The 23,478-nt window shown below is 38.8% G+C and overlaps 1 protein-coding gene across 4 annotated transcripts in view; it reads right to left on the bottom strand.

Annotated features, from left to right (window-relative positions):
* Nucleotides 1–23,478, bottom strand: part of GPCPD1 (glycerophosphocholine phosphodiesterase 1) — a 55,080-nt gene that overhangs the window by 27,471 nt on the left and 4,131 nt on the right. For 3 of the 4 annotated variants that reach the window (XM_045295353.1, XM_004697846.2, XM_045295354.1), the window contains exons 2-6: nt 18,856–18,952; nt 13,662–13,746; nt 7,411–7,486; nt 5,538–5,579; nt 3,613–3,736 (exon numbers count right to left, since the gene is read on the bottom strand). In XM_045295353.1, the coding sequence (XP_045151288.1) occupies nt 3,613–3,736; nt 5,538–5,579; nt 7,411–7,486; nt 13,662–13,746; nt 18,856–18,952 (424 nt within the window). The remainder of the gene's footprint in view (nt 1–3,612; nt 3,737–5,537; nt 5,580–7,410; nt 7,487–13,661; nt 13,747–18,855; nt 18,953–23,478) is intronic. The other variant, XM_045295352.1, reaches the window with a different exon arrangement.

A 23,478-nucleotide genomic window follows, 5' to 3' on the forward strand; every position in this document is an offset into this window, starting at 1 on the left:
ACAAATGAACCAACAGACAGACAGACATAAACGGAGAAAAGATCAAAGTTGTCAAGGATTTCATTTTACTTGGATCCACAATCAACACTCATGGAAGCAGCAGTCAAAGAATCAAATGTTGTACTACATTGGTCGAATCTGCAACACAAGACCTGTTTAAAGTGTTTAAGATCAAGAGGCATGCCTGATCAAGGTCATGGTATTTTCAATCGCCACATATGCATGTGGCAGTTGGGCAATGAGTAAGGATGACCGACACAGAGTTGATGTACTTGAATGATGGTGCTGACAAAGCACATTGAGAGTACTTTGGACTGCCAGATGAACAAGCAAATCTGTCTTGGAAAAAGTATGGTGTCTAAGTATCTAAGAACGTTCCTTAGGAGCAAGAATGGTGTGGCTTTGTCTCTTGTACTGTGGACATGTTATCTGGAGAGACAGGTCCCTAGAAAAAGACAGCAGGCTGGACAAAGCAGAGAATCAGTGAAAAAGAGGAAGACGCTCAAGGAGATGAAGTACTGTGGGGGCTGCAACAATGGATTCAACTATAACAATAATTCTCAGGATGGCATAGGACTGGGCAGCACTCCATGCTGTTGTACACAGAACTGACTTGACAGCACCTGACAATGGGACACATGAAAAGAGACTGCCCGGGTCAGTGAGGAAGCAAGGCTTAAACAGAAACGCGTGGTCAGAGTCGATTCCAACTCATGGTGATCACGGAGATGAACATGACTGCTCTGCTAGCAGCCTTCTCTCTCTCTTTTAAAAAGCAAGTTCTTTGAAAGAACTTAGGTTCACTGTGTTTATAGGAAAGGCTTTCTCCAAATAGCAATAAAAGTGATTTAGTCTATCATAAAGCAGAATTACTGATCGAGCTAACTGACAGGGAAACTTGCATTTAAATTTTAGTTGTAAGGAGATGGAGCCACATGTCCAGTATTTCACATATTTTGCAAAAGCTGAAAATACCATGACTATTTTTTATGTCCTGTTGTCTTTGCAGATTAAATTTATTTCCTACTCCAAGAAGACTCAGTCTTTCATTAATATGACTCTGGGCAAAGATGATCAGAACAAGCACCAAAAATTTAACAGGTGCCAATGTCACTAATGTGTAGAGCCCAGCTAACCAGTGATAAGAAAATATTTCAATTAGTTTTAAGTCTAAGCAACATATTAGCAAACATTCAAAGTGATTTCTATTATAAATAAGGATTCAATTTGCATATTTATTCCAATCAAATTGTTAATGCTTAATCATTAATGCTTCACCTATTTACTTCTTAATTCTAGTCAAGGGTGAGGAGCTCCTTTGAAGGCCAACCAAGGTTTTATTTATACTTCTCTCTGTAGCCTTATCTCAAAGTCTTTAATATAACTTATAGCAGCAATATAATTTATTTGCTCCTTTTAACATGTAAAGAAACTCTTTAACTATGTACAACATTATATATAAAATTATATGGTCTTTGGGGTCAACTGGATCTTTTTTTAAAATTATTTTATTGAAGGCTCGTACAATTCTTATCAGTCCATACATACATCCATTGAGTCAAGCACATATGTACACCCGTTGCTCTCATCAATCTCAAAACATTTGCCCTCTACTTTAGCTCTCAATATCATTTGCTCATTTTCCCCCTCCCTCCCCACTTCCCCCTCCCTCCTGAACCCTTTATAATTCATAATTATAGTTTTGTCATAAGTTACACTGTCTGACGTCTCCCTCCGCCCTCTTCTCTGCTGTCCATTCCCCAGGGAGGAAGCTATACTTAGATTCTTGTAATTGGTTCCCCCCTTCTATCCCACATTCCCTTCACCCTCCAGGCCTTGCCCCTCTCACCACTGGTCCTGAAGGAGTCATCTATCCTGGATTCCCTGTGTTTCAAGTTGCTATCTGTACCAATGTACATCCTCTGGTCTAGCCAGATTTGTAAGGCAGAATTGGGATCATGATATTGGGGGGAGGAAGCATTAAAGAACTAGAGGAAAGTTATATGTTTCATCATTGCTACCCTGCACCCTGATTAGCTCATCTCCTCCCCAAAACCCCTCAGCAAGGGGGTGGGGTCAAATGGATCTTGAAGACAAATTTCAGTTCTTTTACAGCACAGGTGAGGCCTAGGAAAGTTAAGGCACAGAGAGACGTCCCACCTGGTTTGACAATAGAGCCCCTAACGACTAAAGTAGTGACAGTGCGGTCCGCACACCCTTCCCCTGTCTACTTTATGACTGGAATATAATCATCATAATTATAGTAAAACATTTACAGATTTAAAACTATAGTATTGTTAGAAACTTTATGATGAAGAGAAACATTACATGATTAATTACTTCCATTACTGAAAAATAGTCCTTTTCAACTGCCCTGGCAGTCAAGGAAGCATGTATCTATCACACATAGTGCCAAATGACAAAATTCAGATAGAATGCCTGATTCTTAGAGAAGCCAGCTCATTCAAGGTATGCATAATGACACTGTTTTTTTTTAAAGTGAGTTCTTATTTATCTAAGGAGCCCTAGGGGCACTGTGGGTTACGACCTGCAATGTCGGCAGTTCAAACCTACCAGCTGCTCCACAGGAGACAGATCAGGCTACTTTCCTAAAGATTTAGCCTCAAAGACCCCACTTAAGGTTGCTAGGAGTCGGGGATCCACTTGACAGCAGTAGGAACAGTTTGATATCTATTTCTTAGTATAAGCTTAAATTATGGAGAACTCCTGAAGGCTACTGCCCTACGGTAAGACTCTAAATCTTGAACCAAATTCACACACCGCCGCCACCCCCACCCCACAAAGTCATCTTTTAGCTAACCTGGCTCACAAAATAATGACTATCACCCATGAATACAATCCTTCAAAAAAAATAAAAATAAAACCACCCACATGAGATCAACCAGTTGACAATTACTTGAAGACAACGATGAGACGGTTAAGGAAGAGTATAGAGCCAGCTTGGTGGAAACAAAGCACCAGAATGGGAACACTGTAGAACGCCATCACTGGACCACGCGTGTAAATACCGCTAAATGGGAACTACACTGTGTATACCTTCACGGAAAACACATCAAAATTATTTACACACACATACATATCTCAAAAAGTTCCTATAAAATTGAATGAAAATATAATGGATATAATATATAGACTTAAGAAATCTAATCTGAAACTGATAGTAACTGCTACCTTTGTTTCATGGAAATGTATCTTATTCTCAAGGCACAATAAAGTTTGGAATACTGAAGGATATTCCTAACAATTATTTTTTGTTTGTTTATTTCCACCATGCTCCCATTTGGCATAAAACCATGTTCATCTTTTTCAGCTATTTCTGGGTAAACTAGGAAAATTTAAAAGCTAGAAACTATAAGAAGAAATTATCTGTTGAAAAAGCTAATTATTCTAGTCCCACATTTAGAGACTAACATATGTTTAGCTGTAGCAATTTGAGAAGGGAAGATTTCACTATCACAAGACTTGCAATAATTAGAAAATGTGACATTATCAATAAGTATGTTGTTTTCTTGGTTTACATACTTAGCACCGAGTCTGAACACTGCAGCATGAGTGAAATATGGCTCAACAAACACATACACACAGTCATACCTAAATCTAGATTTTTTAAATTTTTTCTTGGTTATTGACACAGGAGGTTTTTCAGAATAATGCAAACGCAATCTTATTTCAGTCTGACATGTCAGCCATCCAGAATCCAAAGTTTCAACACCATCTGGCAGAGTAAATATGAAAAACAGTAATTATACATCTAAGAAGTTGTTTTATTGTGGCAAAAATATTTTTAGCAAAATGACTTGCCAATTTAACCATTATATAATACAATTCATTCATGTTCACATTTTAAACCACCAAAGTTACATATCACTGGTACTTTTCCCAAAACAAATGTATAGTCTTATATTTGTTGTTGAAAAGAGCGATCATTTGAAGTGGGGAGAAAAACAAATAAGTGAATATTATTACCAACAATTCCATTCTTTAACAAATCAAATAAATTAAAAGAGTTTACATAATCAATTACTGAAGTAATATAAATTGTTTATATGTTCTAAAACAGCTTCTAGACTGGCAATTGTTTCAATAGGGATCACTATTAACTTTCAAAGTGTCGGTTTTGGATATGAGAAGGTTTTGGATATGAGAAGGTTAAGAATAAAATGGAGTCACTTCTATATTCCCGCTTCTATATTCTTTCATAAATAAATTGTATGATTGCAATAAATTTTGTTAGTACTCTTGAAGTTAGAAATCTGAACTCAACAAACAGGTAATAAAACTTCAAAAGAACCTGAGAAAGTTCCAATTATTTTAAACTTAAGTTTCTTCACCAATAAGATTAATATTTTTAAAATTATACTTAGGTATAACAAAAATGTAATCATACAAAGAAATGTAATCATGTCCAAAAAAATTCTCCCAAATACAAATACACCAAAAAGACAAAAAACAAGCAAAAAGAAACAGTATACGTAAAGGGATAAGACTCTAAAACACTAAACACGGAAGTTTAGTATTCTACACCAATATTTTAATGTACAACAAAACATCACAAATGAAATCAAGCAATTAAATTCCTAATTAAACAGAACTAGAACCATTATATGTCATTAAATTCCTAACCAAACAGAACTAGAACCATTATATGTCTAATGTGCACAAACATACGTGCATAGTAAAATCATAAGCAAAGCATGCAGGCCCCGTTCTTCCCTCTACTTGGTAAAGCAGTAATTTATCACACTGGTTCAGAGTCCATGCAATGGCACCTCCTGCCCACCCTCTAGCGCCTGAGATGGGAATGCACCTTCCTCAGCATGGAAACCTCAACACTGTCAGAATTCCTACCACTGAAGAAAACGTGACTTCTCAGGGTTTTTACTGAAGCAGAATAAATGCAGCTTCTATTCCATACATACAGATTTTAAAAGACTTAATGGGAATTACTGGAACATTCTGATTAGTCTGAGGTTTACTGTAAACGCATATACACATAGTATACACAAACTTAGTTTAAGCGCAACATTATACATTTTAAATGTTTAGAACCTTTAACATCACTTTCAAACATATTGCTTGCTATGATAAGAGTTAAGTGTGATGAGTTTCGGTGTTGGTAGTTTGGTGGTAGAATCTTCACCCTCCACGTGGGAGACCTGGGTTCAAGTCCTGGCCCATATACCACAGGTGGTGTCACCAACCCTGTCAGTGGAGGCAGAGTGTTGCTATGAAGCTGAACAGGCTCCATCAGAGCAGTCAGACTAAGGGAACCAAATGACCTATGTAGCCAAATGAACTATAGCTAAATGACAACCCTCCAGATCACTATAGTTTGCTTAACAGCTGATCACAGGGATGGTACAGGACCAGTTTGGCTGTGTGGGGTCACCAGGTGGCAAGAGGACTCAATGGCAGCTCATACCACAAACATCTTAGGTGATTATAGTAACATACCTGATATCAACAAATAAATACCTGAAGGAGAATCAACACATTCAAAACGCAGTCTCACTTACTGTGGATTCCAAATTGTCCATCGTCGATAATACTTTCATTTTCTAGAATTAAAGGAAAATAGGAGGCCTAGTTAAAATCATGGTGTCCACAAACTGAAAAGTAAGGACTTTCAAAAATATTACATCTAAATGTCAAAAGCATCCCAAAGTGAATAAGCATATTCATTGTCGCCCTCAATAAGAATTCCCTTTCAAGGAAGATCAAGGAGAGTAAGAAGCCTAACTTACTTTGGTAATTACACACAGTAGCATCACAAGGACAGGAAAAGGAAACGCCTCTGAGAGGGGCTCCAGAAGCTCTGGGATGAGGAACGTCTACACCCATCACGGTAACGTGTGAGACTACCAAGCTCTTAGATAATGACAACTCCTTACTGATTGTTCTAACCAAAGGTCTTGCCACAATTAAAATGCTTATTCTTATGTAGTGCACATTCTGAACTTGTCTAACCAGAATCCTCCTGAAAGCCCCACTCTTTTCTAAAACCAGCTACAAGTTGTACAATGTAAACTTACCTGTGCAGACAGAGCTGTGGGGAACTACCAAAAAAAAGACACGTGCAAGCATAGCTAACTCTAACAGAAATGTCAACCAATTAAGAAAAGTGTCGAACCCCACCCCGAGTAAATTAAGAATTCTCTTCCCTGTCTAATTCCCATCCCTGTTCACTCTAAAAAGGAGTCGGAAATACTTGTCAAAAAAAAAAAAGCGATCGTTTCTCACAAAGCTTCTCTGGCAGATCTTACATGGCTCTTAAATGTTACGGTGCCCCAAAGCATAAATTTCTTTTTAAGAGACCAGAAGTAAAATTACCTCTCCACTTCTTACAATAAGAAAATATATTTAACTGCAAGATACTTAAAATGCAAATTGTTTAAATGTTTAGTAACTAGTAAGTTCCAACTTCAGTACAGGACTATTATAATTCTAAAGCATATTATCATAAAAACTCTAAAATATATTACTAAAAATCTAATGAAAAGAAAATCCAAGAAAGAGAATGGGATGAGGCTGTTTAAAACTGAAATATGCCTTTGTGGTGGGTAGAGCAGAAACTCAAACTTTCTTCAGATCTAAGCTAGGGACTAGGAAGCCATTTATTATCTTTAAATTCTAACTTTACCTGAAACACTAAAAGATATATTTCACAGCATTGAAGTCAATTGTCAAATGAATATAAGTAGGTAAATTCATGTATGTAAAATGAACGTCAAACTAATTTTGGTATTTTTTAAAAAGTCAAAAATTACTTGTATGAAGAAAAATGCTATTTTTAGACATTAAAAAAACATAATGTTTTATTTTTTTTTAAATAGAAAAATCCATCTTTCTGATTATCTAGATTCTAACATAGCCATCAGGGAATTAAAATAAGTCAGGAAGAATAGGTGTCTGTTATAACCAAGAAATTTTAGTTCATTCAAGTATTTAATAAAGTAAGAAGAAGAAAAAAGAATACGTAGGATAATTTCTACTCTGAATATTCAAAGTTAAAAAATTAAGATCTTTGTTTTCCATTGGAATTTAAGAACTTTCCTCAAAGTTCTAAGCTCGAGCAAATAATCAGTAAGAGCCATGGATTCTCAGTTTCAAGAAGAATCTTAGTTTATAAACGCGAAATAAAAATAAATACTTGAAAATAAACCAATCTAACCCAAGAAAATAAAAAATAAATAGGCAAGCATTTCTAATAGAATAGTTTCATTTTGAAAGTAAGATCCATGAAATGCTAAGTGAAAATTGCACCACTGATAAATGCATTGACTTTAAACTTTAGAACAAAAAAGAAAGTATCCAATCCCACTAAGCCATTGTGCAGCATATTAGTAACTTTATGCATATGCCTCAAACAGATGCAGTGAATGCCCATACCTAAAGGGGTTATTGATCGTGGTTGTAGATGAGTCTCCCACTTGTGAACTATGACTTGGCATGGACCACCGATCGTCTGCAATTTAAAAGTTAAACGTCTGCAATAATTTCTTATATCTTATTTTCTACCCATGACTCCATTAGCTGTTTGTGACCTATGTCTTATACTAAATATGAAACCAAGAGATTCAGTTTGTTAATCATCGATAGTATATGCCAAAAGTCAACACTGTACCAGGTCACAAAACATGAGGTGTGCTAGAAGAAAATGAGAGTGAGGCAATAAACAAACACACACACACACACACACACACACAAAGATGAGCTGGAACACAAAGCTGTCTTAAACCCATTCTTTCATCTGTCTGTACTGCTAAATTTTTTTCAAGGAAATTTACATTGTTATCTAAAGTGAATGTTGTCATAAGTTGCAGTTAACACCAAATATTCTTTCAGTTTGGCACGTCAGCAGTCAATGAGATGGTACTAGATAATGTAGTCACCTCCTGCCCTCCAAAGAACTCCCCCAGTGTGAAGCATGCCCAACAATTCTACGACAGCCAGGACGGCAAGCTCAAGGAACTGGAGGACAGAACGCTCTTTATGATGTTTACTCAGGAAAAGCAAGCAAGCCAGCAAATCTATTGCTCTTCACTAGGTCCCAGCTCAGAGCAGCCCCCGTTAGGAAGAGGCAATGATAAGCAGGACCAAGACCAGATCCCTCCTATGGTGCTAATCAGCATGTCTACTGAGTGTGTGCCGTACCCACTCCACCTGCCCCCCCAGAAGTCCTCTAACTCAGCATTCTCAACCTGTGGGTTGCGACCCCTCTGGGGGTCAAAACGACCCTTTCACAGGGGTCGCCCGATTCATAACAGTAGCAAAATGACAGTGATGAAGTAGCAATGACAATAATGTTATGGTTGGCGGAGGGGCTACCACAACATGAGGAACTGTATGAAAGGGTCGCGGCAGGAGGAAGGTGGAGAAGCACTGCTCTAACTCATTGCCATCGAGCCCATTCTGACCTACAGGACAGGGTAGAACTGCCCCTGTGGGTTTCTGAGGCTGCCATTCTTCACAGGAGAAGAAAACCTCTTCTGTCTCCCTCAGAGCAGCGGGTGGGGTTCAAACTGCGGAGCGTGCAGTTAGCAGGCCAATGTCTTAACCACTATAGCACCAGGGTTCCTTTCTATAGAACCTGAGAAACCCTAAATGACAGAGCACATGGGTGGGGACACATGAAGAATAACTTTGGTAAAAGAAGGCTGACACTTCAATTTTCTAATATGCTTTATTAGGATTTATCAATTCATATAGTGTGAAAATTCCTAATAGTATCTTCTGTTATTAAGCTCTCTTACTAAAAGAATAAAATAACTTTATGTATTGCTGGTAACTTCTACTATAATTTAAAACAAAAGTAAGCTATCAGCAAATAGCCCCCGGCTAATACCTAAAGGATTAATTCCTAATTGTCCTTTGATCAATTTTTTAAATTCTTAAAATTACATGTTAAAATAAGGCCTTAAATATCTATTTTAAATGCAAATCTGTAAACTATATCCTTACAAGGTTTATTTTTTCTCTTCTGCGGATATTATGTCAAAATTTAATAAGATACAAGAAAGTAATTAGATAAAATAAACAACCAAAGGATATGTCCTCCTAAAAAACCTGGATCTCAGATATGAAAGGGCTTCAAAAAGTTCATGGAAAAATTCTTATCTTCCAATTCCAGTTTTCCATGAATTTTTGTAGCCTCTTTGTATACATTTCTCTATATATACTGTATATTACCACATATTAGACTCTTTACACTGATTACATTCAATAAGCACCAAATGAAAACAAATAAGCACGTAACAATTAAACACATTAATTAAATACATGATAATTCTACCACTTAAAATGAACAGGCCAAAATATTTTCAATTTGCAAGCTTTGGAAAATTTCAAAACTAAAGAAGCTTTAGCTAGTGATGCTAAAGGAGAAAATGGTCATTTCCTCCAGCTGACACCTCCTTGCAATAAGGGCTCATCTGTGACTCGGTAGGCTGGGTAGATTTTTTTTAAAGCATCAATGGGAAGCTGAAAATATGGTGAATCTCATAGCAATTACACTAGAAGAGGAGATACATTTAATTCTTGACCAGTTAAGATGTTTTTTCCCCCATGAGTTCTTATTGACATGGTTTTGAGTTTGCATTAGAAGCATAAAACTTTCTAATCCTCAAAAACTGTAAATTTATATAGTAACAGTAGAAATAATCTTTCTTAACAAAAGTAAGTAGCCAAAAAGCACTATCTATTTCCTTCCCTTATCCTCTCATCCTTAAAAAAACCCCAAAAGACACAAAATATCTATAAAGATATTTTGGATGTATGGTCTTATAAAAGTTACTAATCAAAATTGGGTTTAAAAATGGTCCCACGAATATAATAAATGTAGGTAGGCATTAAAAAGTGGGTAGAAGAAAAGTTTTGTTTGTTTTGCTTTAATTCAGGCCTCAGTTGAACTTTACCACGCTTTGACTATAGTACCTACATGTAAGCATGTAAAAATAGTCATGTGAACTAAATACATGGTAGGAAACATATTTTAGTGTAATTTTAACAACCCTTTCTAGCAAAGGCATTCCTCTGACCAAACCACTACTCATAAACTCCCTTGAGGTGGCTAGATGGAGAATCTGTGGAGTAATGAGAGGAGTCCACTACCAAAAAATGATTTTTAATGAATGGGGTCTAATTAGCACTTACTGTGCAAATCCATGTTGGCTGGTTATAATATTTAAATTAAGTAAATTTTAAGACCTAATGAGTTTCCAAAATGTGTTATGACTACTTTATTGTACTATAGATGGCAATGTTAAATTTCGGCTTTATTGAAATTTTTGTGTTGTTTTTTTTTTTAATGAGTCGAGCATTGGAAAATTTGAAATCTCAGCAATAACTCTAAATTGTGCAATTATTTCTAATATGCTAACTCTAACACCGTATTCTTTGGGATCTGAGAAAAATAATTGTTCTCTTATGCATAAGGCTGCCAAAACGTTAAGTGGAAGGAGGACGCTGGGGGGAAGGTGTTGGGGGAGGTAACTATCAGTTCTGAAATGTTTTCAAGCATGCACATTGAAAAGCAATTTTAAAACTAATTTGTTTCCCAAAAAGAATTAATGATTGCTCTCAAACACTGAGAGGAAAAAAATATCCAACGGGCAGCTAGATTTTTTTAACAAATGACAAAGTAGCCAGTGACGAGTATCACTGCTTTCAGAGGTCTTCATCAAAAAGGCCAGCTTCACAAATTGTATTCTTGCTGAAATTTTGTAAAAGAAACGATGAGCTCATTTGTGAGGTCATTTAAGGCCAGACCCAGAGCTATTAACATCGCTCTCATTTCAATAAGACCAATACACAGTGGTCACCTCGTGATCAATAAAGCAAAGGACCCTAGGCTGGCAGACATCTCAGAGATGGTTCAAATCCCAGCTAAATATGCAAGTATACAGCATCCAGAGAAGTGTATTATATTCAGAACCTATTGTGCAAAGGGGCAACTGGGGTTATTCTAAAAATGAACAATTGTATATCTATCACTGATGACCACACTGTATAGTATGTTTCTTTTGTTTAGGGATAAAACATCGGGGAAGACTAGGAACAATGAAGAGAGTTTGGAATAAATCGAATTATCAATGTTTCCTAGCACCTATAAAAGGACAAGAAATGTTACTGGAAAGTAAAGGTATATTTCTATTGAAATGAAGGAAAATGTTTAAAGACAATATAATTTAAAAGTGGCTAATATTTCACTATGATAAAACACTCCTAATTCCAGGCCCAAGTAAGGGAGGTAGTTATGGATCAGAAATGGTTAAGTTCTAAGTGTCTGTCCTTGGTGAGATGTGAAACTAATGGTATAGCTGCAGATTCGGATCAATGTTTTTATTCAAAGACTACCTACTACTTTTCTTTGCTATGTTTCTATTTTATAAGAATATTTTACTTTGTAATCTGTAACATTATTGGGGAAAAATCAATATATTAGCCTCTTATTTTTACTTCACAAACACAAAAAGACTGAGGAGTGTGAAAAATTAAGAGAAAAGACTTTCAGACTCTAACTTCTGAACACAAAGGAATAACCCAGATAAAGCCAAAAGAAAATGTGAATGATAAAATTGTATTGCTTTGTAATAAAATTTTAGCAATGGAAGGGACCTATGAAATCTTCAGGTCAAACCCTGATGAAGCTGAAGTCTAAGTCACTGGTCCAAATCACAAGAATTTAAGCTTACATTCTTCCCACCTTCAATTGTCTGGCTAGACTACTTGCAAAAACAAAACAACAAAAATCAATCTTATCTCCCAATTCCAAATTTTTACTTTCATAATTACTTTGCTACCATTCTTTAAACTCATAAGACATGCACGCCAATCATTTACATGATTTCCCAATTTAAGATTCCTTGTAGATTACATGTATCATTTGACACTACACATTTAAAAGAAAGTTTCATACAATTTCTAGTAAAAATGTTTCATTCTAAAAGTGCCACCAACTTTAAAAGAAAAGCAGTGTTACTTTCTGTGGGCATGGGGGGCGTGGGTGGGGGGTAGATTACTCTAGCCATATGCATGGGGTTTTATGCAGCTATTGTCTCTATTCCATGAAAAACATACTTACCGTGGCAGCCCCTGCATCACACGGTACATGTGTACACGATACAGAGCACCTACTTAAAGAAACACACTCACCAACATATACTGTAAACTTTTGCAAGTATTACAAAGAAGGAACTTGGTTTTGGTATTTTTTTTTACTGTAAGTAGATTACTTGCCAATTTCCCCCCCCCAAAAAAAAGGTGTTTTGGGCAGATCTGTTTTGGATTATAATTTCAAGAAAGAGAAAGTATTAGAGGTTGGCTTAATTGATCTGTGTTGACAAAAGTCTTACTTTAGAAAACTGTGCCCATTAACATTTATTACCTCTAGAAACCCCTTTTCAAGTAAAATTTCACTGATTTCCCATGTTACAAATCTAAATGTCTCAAATGAGTTTTCAATGTTATTAGTTCTATGATCTATGTAACTATACTCAAGTTGCTCAACTGATACTGAAGACCCTTGTCACTACATATAACTTCTTTGCCAGATAAATGATAGGTGCTCCTGAGTCGTTAAAGTGAGACTATTGTCAAGATAAGTCAACACAATGATCAACCATAGAAAAATTTAAGTTCAATTACTGAATATTCACTTGTACTAGAATAAGAAACGTAATAGGTGCAAAAGACAGCTCAAGTGGGTTGTCAGTTTTCCTTCTGCTTTCTACGCTGGTAGCTAAGAGGTGAATGGTGTAGATTGGTTACCTGTATATTTCATACACAGCGCGTGTCCAGTAGGGCCCTCCCCAAGGGACATACATTTCTTAAAAAGATTGTACTCATTGTTTTTCTTGGACCTCTGGCTATGCAGCCTCAGTGTGCGCTAACAGTTAAAAATATGAAGGGAAAGAATCCGATCCACAAACAAATATCTTTAAAATAAGAGGAAAAGAACCCAATGTTTTTCTCTAATAAATATGTAATCCTAATATATATATATATTTAATCATCGTGAATAAGCTTATTTAATAAAAAGCAGAAGGCATTCAGAAATAATTCTGGTCCATCAATTCTGGTCCTTTTTAGAAAAATGAAAAATCTAGAGGAATCGTTCCAATTGTGGGAAAAACAACAACACAGCCACTGAGAGGGCTGCCATGAAAGAAAATTAATAATTACTCACATAAAACTATATAATCTCTTCTAAGGGAGTTTCAAAAGTTTCATGGAAAAATTCCATTAACTTTTCATTCCATGCCTCCATGAACTTTTTGAAACCTCCTTCATATTTATAATGTTTAAGGGTTTAAAATCAAAACAAAAAGAAAACCTCTTACAACTGTTACTAATTTACGAGACACTGAAAATGCCTCTTACTTACTTTTACTTGTCATTAAAACCAAGTTCAAGGAAAGAACACTGGAGAGTATACTTACTATTAGTCCTTTACAAATTCCACTGCAAGGCACTGTCTGCCTCGGAAAGGCGTTTTGATACAGCTAACATGTTATTAATCTAAAGTTATATTTTTGTTATTTGGCCAAAACAAACTCATTTTACTTTGTTTTCAAACTTAGTGTACTTTGGAAAGAAATACACTTGCTTGAGAAATTGGAAACTGGATCAAGAAAACATACCTTTGGTTCGAGAAAGCACCCTCTGAAGTATCGATACTGCACTGATACCCCTCTACTGAGGACAATGGTTGCTTTCCATTGCCTGCTGGGAAGGGAGGGCAAACGAAAAAGGACAAGGTCAAAAGCAGCAGCAGCCCAATCAAACCCAAATATATACAAGTTTCATAATCCACAAGCCGCCTCAAGGTAGATCTGTGACATATGCCATCTATTCATTCCTCTACAAAGCCTTACTACGGGCCTACTCTGGACCAGGTGCTGGGGCACAGTGAGGGCTCGAGCGGCGGGAGCCCCAACTTCAGGATGCATTCTTCCTAACAGAGTGAAATAGACACACACCAAACCAGAAACCAGTGCAGAGCAAAGGAAGAAGAGCTATCAGGACTTTCTGATGGGGCAGGAAGGTTTTAGACCAGTGGTTCTCAACCTTCCTAATGCCACGATCTTTTCATACAGTTTCTCATGTTGTGGTGACCCCCAACCATAAAATTATTTTTGTTGCTACTTCATAATGGTAAGTTTGCTACTGTTAGAATTGTCATGTAAATATCTGATATGCAGGATGTATTTTCATTGTTACAAATTCAACAAAAAGAAAGCATAGTGATTAATCACAAAAACAATATATTAATTACATATTGTAAAATCTTTATTTCTAATGACAAATAAATGAACTTTTGTCTTGAAGCCTGGTGTAGCCTGGGTAACAGTCTTCACTCCGGGTGCTCTCATGTGGGCGCATATGCATGTGGGCGGACCTGCCTGCAGACGGATAGAGGAGTGGTGTTTGGATTCCTAAGATCATTGGAAATACATGTTTTCTGATGGTCTTAGGTGACCCCTGTGAAAGGGTTGATCGACCCCCAAAGGGGCCACGACCCACAGGTTGAGAACCAGTTTTTTGAGAGAAGACTTGACTGAGGGGGGGAAACACACACACACACACTCACTCACTCACTCACTCACTCACTCACTCATTCACTCACTCCAATCTGAGCTGAGAACTAAGTGGTGAGGAGGAACCAGCCATACAAACAGTCAGAAATACTCCAAACAGAAAGACAAAGGAGTTGAAAGGTGGGAAGACAGAGCCAGATCTTTTCTTGTATGCCATTTCCTTGGGATGTTAGGTGGCAGCTAGGAGGCATTGGGGACAAGGTCTACGTGTCAAGAGGAAGGGATGGGCATGGGCAGACTACACTCGGGGTCCTGATGCTCCTCACGCTAAGGATCCTGGCCCAACTGCTGCCCGGCCAGCCAGCCAGCGCGCATCTCCCATACGTCACTCTGGCCTTCCTAAAAAGGACAGCTTTGACTCAATAGCTGCCCGAGATGAAAAGATGCATTATAATTTATGAGCATAATTGATGTTCAACTTCAAACTATAAAACCAGTGGCATCAAAAGTACAGTCCCTGGGCCATCATCAGCATGTGGGAGCTAGAAATGCCAATTTTCAGGGTCCATCCAGACCAGCTGAGTCAGAAAAACTGGGGACATGGCCCAGTAATCTGTGTTTTAACCAGTCTCTGGGGACCCTGGCAGGCACTAAAGTTTGAGAGCCACTGTCGCAGACCATTTCACAAACACCAATTAAGTAGTTCAGAGTAAACAACAACTCGCATTTTGTTCTTTCAGGGTACTCAAGGGTAACCCCTAATCCCAGCCTGGCTCCACCAAGACATTCTCTCAATCTGACTCCATCATATTGGCTCTTAACAAAACAACTGCAAGGAGCTCGTCAACCAAGTTTCTTGCCCTTGACAATTAAGTGCATCTGGTCTTTTTGAAAATACTGATGTCTTGGTTCCCTTAAAGGAGACTTTAGTTTCACAGATCTCAGATGTGGGGCCTGCATGTGAAATTCGATATAACTTCATAGGACATTGAAAAATAAATGGCTGGTTAAGAATTGCTGCTGTAAAGCAAGAATAGCACATACTTAGCTTGTACCCTTTAGTCCCCAAACCCTTTAACACAAGGTTTCAGGTAGATTCTACCAACTAATAGTTAAAATTTGCCATCTCTGCTACAAAAAAAAAAAAAAAAAGGAAATTTCCAGTACTCCTTACTAATCTACAATTAGTTGGAGTGTACAACATTATGCCCACATCTACAGAATTAATAGGAAACTTTGAAAATGTATTGGAAAGTACCTCGTATCTGCTAATTCTCAATCTCCAGGAATAGCCTTTTGTTAAGTGCTGCTAAACAGTACCCACCCACAGCGAACCTCTGAACAACAGGACACGATCTGCCTGCACTGTGCTCCAAAGTCCGGCTGTGTCTGAGCTCTTGACCTCGGCTTCACCGAGCATGACATCCTTCTCTAGGGACTGGCACCCCTTGACTGTGTCCAAAATTCACGAGACAATAATTTCCTCTGGTCACCTTTGCTTCTATGGAGCATTCTCGCTGTACTTCTGGCACAGACCTGTTTGTTTCTCTGGTAATCCATGGTGTTCTTTTCATCAACAATGTAATTCAAGGGCATTGAATTCCTCCAGTCTCCCTTATTGCATGCATATGAGTCATTTGAAAATATCATGACTTGGGTCAGGCACTCGGTAGTCCTCAAAGTGACATCCTAGCGGTTTAGTATTTTAAAGAGATGGTGGCACAGTGGTTACGTGCTGCGCTGCTGAACGTCAAGGTCGGCAATTTGAAACTACCAGCCATTCAGAGGGCGAAAGATGGGACTTTCTACTCCTGTAAACAGTTACAGGTCTCAGAAACAGGGTAGTTCTATCCTTTCCTATAGAGTCTCTATGAGTTAGCACTAATTCAATGGTTGTGACATTGGGGTTTTTTTTTTGGGGGGGGGGGGCAGATTTTCCCAATGCAATACATAACTTGATATCTTGCCCACTGCTTCTATGAGAGTTGACTGTGGGCCCACCAAGTGAAATGAAATCTCTGGCAACTCCAATCTTTCCTCCATTTATTATGATGTTTCCATTGGTCTATCACCTTTTACAAATAGCATGATGCTGGGTGAAGAGCATACAGAAGGAAATGACAGGGGGTCACGTATGACCTCCTCTGACTACACAAAGGAGGAGACCCCAACTCCATGGCTGCCCAACGATGATATCTATGAGACAGAGGTCAGACATGTTCCAACCCTGCAACCTTTTCTAGCCCTACACAACACCAACTGTTCTCCTCCCCCTGCACTGTACTGCTCTTCTGGTTTCAATAATCCATTGCAATGACCATGTAGCACTCACTAACAATATCACCACAGATACATAATACTCAAGATTGTGAGGTCTGTGAAGGAAGTTATCAGTTTGCAAGTCAGGATCAGAAACATGAAGGATGCAGTTCTTCAGTACAAAGCACCACTTTTCAGCCAGGACGCCTGCAGGATCTTTTCTCTCTCATCCTTGGCCTCTCTGTCACATGACCCCTGGGCCTCTGCCCTGCTCAGTCAAGTCTTACAACGCTCCTTTACCACTGAAAGACACCCAAAAGGCACCACATTCTGCAAGTCAGCCTCCTGCCCAGGGGCACTACACTCATGGGCCACTTTGTCCTGTAGTCTCTTGTGGCTTCTCTGCAGAGATCCCAGCTGTGCTCCACTGTGACTTTTTTTATTGATGGTAGTGGGACTCTCCATCCCTGCTGCAGACACAGCTCACTGTATATATCCAATCGAATGCCCAAACTGAACAGTCCCCATGTTAGAACTCTCTACACCTCATTTACAAGGCCCCAGCCTTGATGGCATAGTGGGTTGCATATTGAGCCGTTAAACTGCAAGGTAAGAAGTTAGAGATCACCAGCCACTGCATGGGCAAACGTGATTTACAGACTTAGAAACCTATAGGGGCAGGTTTACTCTGTCCTCCAGTGGCACTCTGAAATGGCAGGGTTTGATTATTTTATTTTTTTAGCACATAATTTGGTGGTTGTTCCCAAGACTACAGATAGAACATGCTAAGTAACTCAACTGTGCAGCCACTTGCTTACTGCATGCAGTTGGCTCTGCCACCAGTACTTCTAGTTTACGTACCCAGTTCCATGAGTTGAATCTACATATAAAGCTCATGGATTCCTAGGAATGCTTAATTGCTCTAAGTAGTACTTCTAAATGCTTGGCTTGCTCTTGAGTTTTGTAACTCTCACATCATGAGTTGGTTTATTTATTTATTTTTGTTTTTGGACTAGCTCTGCTCCATGGTAAGTAGTGCTGCTGTAAAGAAAAATCGAATTTGAGCCTAAAGAGCCTTAATCACCCAGGTTAGTGTTTCTCCAGAAATAAAAGGGATGTATTTGTAGGTGATTTAAGATCTCTTTCCCCCTCCCCACGTATACTTCAACAACCGAAAGCATGCCCCAACAAATACCCAAACGCCAAGTGGGTATCACCTTTGTTGACATCTACTGCAAAAAGGTGACTGAAGCCTAGAGACAGTAATTCTGCCCTGGTAACTAACGAACTGACTGCCAGCCCCAGCTCTCCCTTCTCCCCGCTGGAGGCCCCAATACACACATGCTAAACGTAGCGCTACCCTTCACGTGGGCAGTGAACTCACGCCGCTGCTTTAGCCAAGAACCCTGAGCACACGCTGTTGTTCTTGTCGTTGGGTGCTGTCAAGTCAGCTCACGCATACGGACTCCTGCACCAAGGAGAGCCGTGACAGAGGACTCTCTGAGTTGTCCTATCTACCAGAGCAAGTCATCAGGTTGGTCTCCTGCAGGCCACTGGAGGGGTTCGAACCACCAATCTTTTAGTTAGTAGCCAAGCACTTAACTGTGTTATGCCACCAGAGTTCCTTAGGACATGTATTACTCGTTACTTCCAATGAAATCATTACTCAAAGAAAATAATTTTGTAAGCTAAAACCAAACAAATAATTAGATCTCTCATCCACAACATGCAGTAAGAAGCCAAAAAAGTAATGCTTAAACATTTGAAGATAGAAATCAGGAACATAAGCTTCTTCTTTAAAAAATGCTGGTAAATACCAAGGCGACAGCCCTTGTTTGACAGAGGAACCTGTGTTTCCACAACCAATGTTGTAAACTGAATTCGCTGTCCACACAATGTGCCTGTGCCAGCTTTGACAAAAGTTAAAATGAAAACAGAAACAAAAACCAGGGAACAAACAGAACAACAAAATATTTAAAAGTCTCTAAAATCGGAATGTCACAACTACCCTGTCACTTGATGATACATCCACGCTTACCTTTCACCTGTCTCATTCTCTGGAAGAAGAGTCACAGCATTTTGAGGATTCCAATTTCCCAAAGCATCACAGCTTCCGCAGATTGCAAACACTTCCCCTGTGGAAAGGGAATGGACAGTGACAGCTTGTTAAGTAGGAACGCCTTCATTCTAGGAGGCGAGAGCAGCAGTAAGCTGCACTAGTCTAAGCAGCTGCTCATTCACCAGAGATGGACTAGCCCCACTGGCAAGGTGTTGTTTGTGCCTAGGGGCCACACGAGAACCTGCGTTTTGAGCCACTAGGCAGAAGCAAAGCCAGGGAAAGGGCGAAGGCATGGGGGTGGCTTTTCCCACATCTGTTCAACATGCACGGAGGCAGTATCATGCATACGATGTTGACCATCAGGAATGCTAAGTGCTCGGGAGGGTTGGGGAGGCAGGGTAAAAAGAGGAGCTAATACCAAGGGCTCAAATAGAATGTAAATGTTTAGAAATATTGTTGACAACATATGTACAAATGTGCTTGATACAACTGATGCTATACGAGTTATAAGAGCCCCCAATAAAATGATTTATTAAAAATAAAATGCTAAGTGCTCAAAGTACAATTCCTGACTTCACAAATTAGCTTCACATTTTAATAAAGCAAACACTAAATGCAGACAAGCACTCCAGAGAAACTTTAACCAATACTTTCCAGGAATTCAAGTCATTTTTTAGCAAGCTAAAAGTTAAGAGAATAATCAATTGGACAGCAGCAATGTAACAGAAAAACTGAATCCAAAGATGTACATAGTGGAAATCATTTGTTTTTTCTCAGTAAAATAGTGACTATCACATCATCAGAATACTTATCAGTAGATCTGAAAAACCAGCATTGAGGCTTACAATTAAGATTATCCAAACATCTGGTCTGTATGTGGGTTCCAGAGAAAAAGATAACCTCTAAAACCCTGGAACATTCCCAGTGACTGAATGGTTATCTGGTTATCTATAAGGGCTGCGGAGAGAGCAGAGTTTATAGGTAAACTAATGAAGTGATTCAGGTGGAGGATGGCCAGGTCAGAAAGATGCAGGTCGATCAGCTGACTTCATGAGGAGGAGGCATGATCCAATCATTCTCATGTAATAATAAAGCAGGAGCCCTAGTGGTGCAGCACATGAGCATTCAACCACAGAAAGGGCAGGGGTTCCAGCCTTCTTGTCTATGACCAATTCAGTGACTTTACAGGACTGTGAAGAATTGTCCCCATGGGGTTCCCAAGTCTGTAAGCTTTACAAGAGCAAACAGCCCCTTCTTTCTCCCAGAGAGAAGATGATGGGTTCGAACCAACCTTCTGGTTAGCAGCTGAGCGCTTAACCATTACCCCCTCATGGCTCTAATATGTAAGTAGCTCCTCACCCCTAATCCCAGTAAAGGTCTGGACACAGAAGCTCCAAGGATTTCCCAGTTGGTAGTACAAATATCGATGCACACAGAAGGGTAATAAACCATAATCCCAAATACAGTGGTTTCCATTCTGGTGGACTATGGCATTCAAGGAAGTAGAGAGAGGCAACAAGTTAGAATTGAGAGAGCGTGGGAGGAATCCTAGTTAAGGCTGACTTCATGAGGGGTAGTATGGTGGTTCTCAACTTTCCTAATGCCGCCGCCCTTTAATACAGTTCCTCATGTTGTGGTGACCCCCAACCATAACATGATTTTCGTTGCTACTTCATAACTGTAATTTTGCTAAATTGAACATCATTAAATATAACTAAAGCATAGTAATTAATCACAAAACAATATGTAATTATATATTGTAAAATATTTGTGTTTTCCGATGATCTTAGGCGACCCCTGTGAAAGGGTCATTCGACCCCCAAAGGGGTCATGACCCACAGGTTGAAAACCACTGGGGGTATAGGATAGCCCCAAATTTGCAACCAGCAATCAGAGGTGAGAATGGCGTGGGGATCTGAATCTTGTTGATGGCCGCTGAAGTCTTGGGCAGACTTGGAAAACTGATGGGTTGTGTACCTTAACTTGAGATCTGATCTAGCTCAGGTAAATAGGCTTCACGGTAAAGTCTGTATGTATAGTCAGGAACTAAAGGGAATAGATTTCAATGCACTGAGTTCCCTTACAACACCAAACGAGAACCAACGGCTGTTGTGAAGTGCCATCAGGGCAATTACAATCTCAGAGGTCCGCAGTGTACAGAACAAAGCACTGCCTGATCCACGGTCACCCTCCCAATCGTGCTGGATCTTTGATGCCATTGTTGCTACCACTCTGCTACTCCTTCTCCTTGATGGTCTTCCCTGTTTTCACTCGCCCTCCACTTTACCAAATATGATGTCCTCCGCTAGGTTCTGGTCCTCCTGATAATATTTCCCAAGTAGAGGGAGCTTCAAAATTGGGTGGGGAAATGGAAAGGATAAGGAAAATTTCCCACAAACTTATGAAGCCTCATCTTATAGGCATAAAGTGTCCACATTCTCCCTCCTTCAAAAAGAGCATTCTGGTTGTACTTCTTCCAACACAAATTTGTTCTTCTGGCAGTATGTTTGATATTCTTCCAAACACCATTAATTCAAAGTCATATAGTTTCCTTTGTTCTTCCTTATTCATTGTCCAACATTTGCACACATAAGGCAAGTGAAAAGGCCTTGGTTTGGCTCAAGATGCGTCTTCAAAACAACATCTTTGCTCTTTAACACTTTAACAAGGTCTTTTGCAGTATTTGATTTCTTGACTGATTTCATAGGTGTTAACTGTAGATCCAGGTAAAATAAAACCATGGACAACTTCCGTTTTCTCCATCTCCCATGATCTTGCTTATTGGCCCAGGTGGGAGGATTTTTGTTTTATTTATGTTGAGGTACAGTCTTTAATCTCTATTAGTAGGTGATTCAAATAATGCCATAAATTCCCTAGTTGTAGTGTTTAATGTGTCAACCTATTTTTGAGATGGTCCCTAAATTCAGGTAGGATATACCTGACCAGCAAGTAGGTAGCATCATGAGAAACAGGAAAAAGGTGTGGAGGATTTCATCTTGCTTGAATCCACAATCAATGCTCATGAAAGTGTCAGTCAAGAAACAAAACGAAGCATTGCATTGGGTAAATATGCTGCACAAGACCTCTTCCAAGAGTGTTGAAAAGCAAAGACGTTATTTTGAGGACTAAGGTGCACCTCATCCGAGCAATAGTATTTCCAATTGCCTCACATGCATGTGAAAGCTAGACACGGAAAAAGGAAAACTGAAGAAAAACCAGTGCATTTGAACTACGGTGTTGGCAAAGAATACTCAAAGTACCAGGGTCGACCAAAAGAACAGATTTATCTTGGAAGAAGTATGGTAAAACTTACTTCGGACATATTCGTGTACGTTGGACATGTTATGAGGAGAGACCAATCCCCGGAGAAGAACTTCCATCTTGCTAAAGTGGAGAAGCAATGGAAAAGAGGAAGGCCCTCAATGAGATGGCTGGACACTGGGGCAACCACAATGGGTTCAAATATACAAATAATTGTGAGGAAGCACAGGACTGGGCAGTGTTTTGTTCTGTTGAGCATACGGTCACTATGAGTTGGAACTGACTCAAGGACACCTAACAACAAAAACAACATGCTCAAGGTCTTCCTACTTTGGTTCTTATAGACTTGTTTTATTTCTCTTCAGCTTTACCTTGAAGTTACACATAAGCAATCGATGGTCTCTTCTGCAGTTGCTACATGGCCTTGTTCTAACATATTGCACATCTCCATCTTCTCTTCCAAAGATCTGATCGATCTGATCCCAATGTGTTCCATCCAGGAGGATTTATGTACATAGTCATCATTTATTGAAAAAAAAATTACTTGCAATGAATAAGTAAATGGTTGGTCTCCCAAAACCCTATCGCGTGGTCTCCAGTGCCATTTTTATAACCAGCCATATTTTCCAGCTACATATTGTTCTGTTTCCAGTGCTCCCGTTCCAATCACCAGCAATTATCAATACATCTTGAATGCATATTTTAGAAGTATCACAGAGATATTGGTTAAAATCTTCAATTTCTTCATCTTTGCTATTAACTGGTTACACATGAGTAATAGTTGTATTAACTGGTCTGGTTTTCCTTGTGGTGGTATTGATACTATCCAATTACTGACAGTGTTGTTCTTGAGGATAGATCTTGACATACTTTTAGACAATGAACATGATATTGAATCTCTTTGATTTTCATTTACTTTTATATTTCTGGCATAGCAGACTGTGTGGCTGTCCAATTCTAAATGACCAATGTCTACTCCAGCTCACTATGCTTAGGATAAAGATCTTTATGTATTCCATTTCACGTTTCAGGACTTCAAATTTTTGTACATTCACACTTCATACTTTCCATGTTTTAATTATTAATGGATATTTGCAGCTATTTCTTCATTTTGAGTATTACCCCATCAGAAAATTAAGGTTTTATTCCATGCACATCTTTAAGGCTGAGCCTACTTTAAGGAGACAACTCTTCACCATTATCAAAATAATGTTCCACTGCTATTCTAAAGGTTTATACTGCCCCCCCCCCCTTTTTTTTTAAGCAGATCATTGGGCCAGTGCTTCTTGATCATCTGTTTTAATCTGGAAGCACTGTTGAAAGAATCCCAACATGGATGAC

Source organism: Echinops telfairi, unplaced genomic scaffold (assembly GCF_000313985.2).
Source record: "Echinops telfairi isolate 266 unplaced genomic scaffold, ASM31398v2 ScPeMD7_5592;HRSCAF=6446, whole genome shotgun sequence".
Lineage (NCBI taxonomy): Eukaryota > Metazoa > Chordata > Mammalia > Afrosoricida > Tenrecidae > Echinops > Echinops telfairi.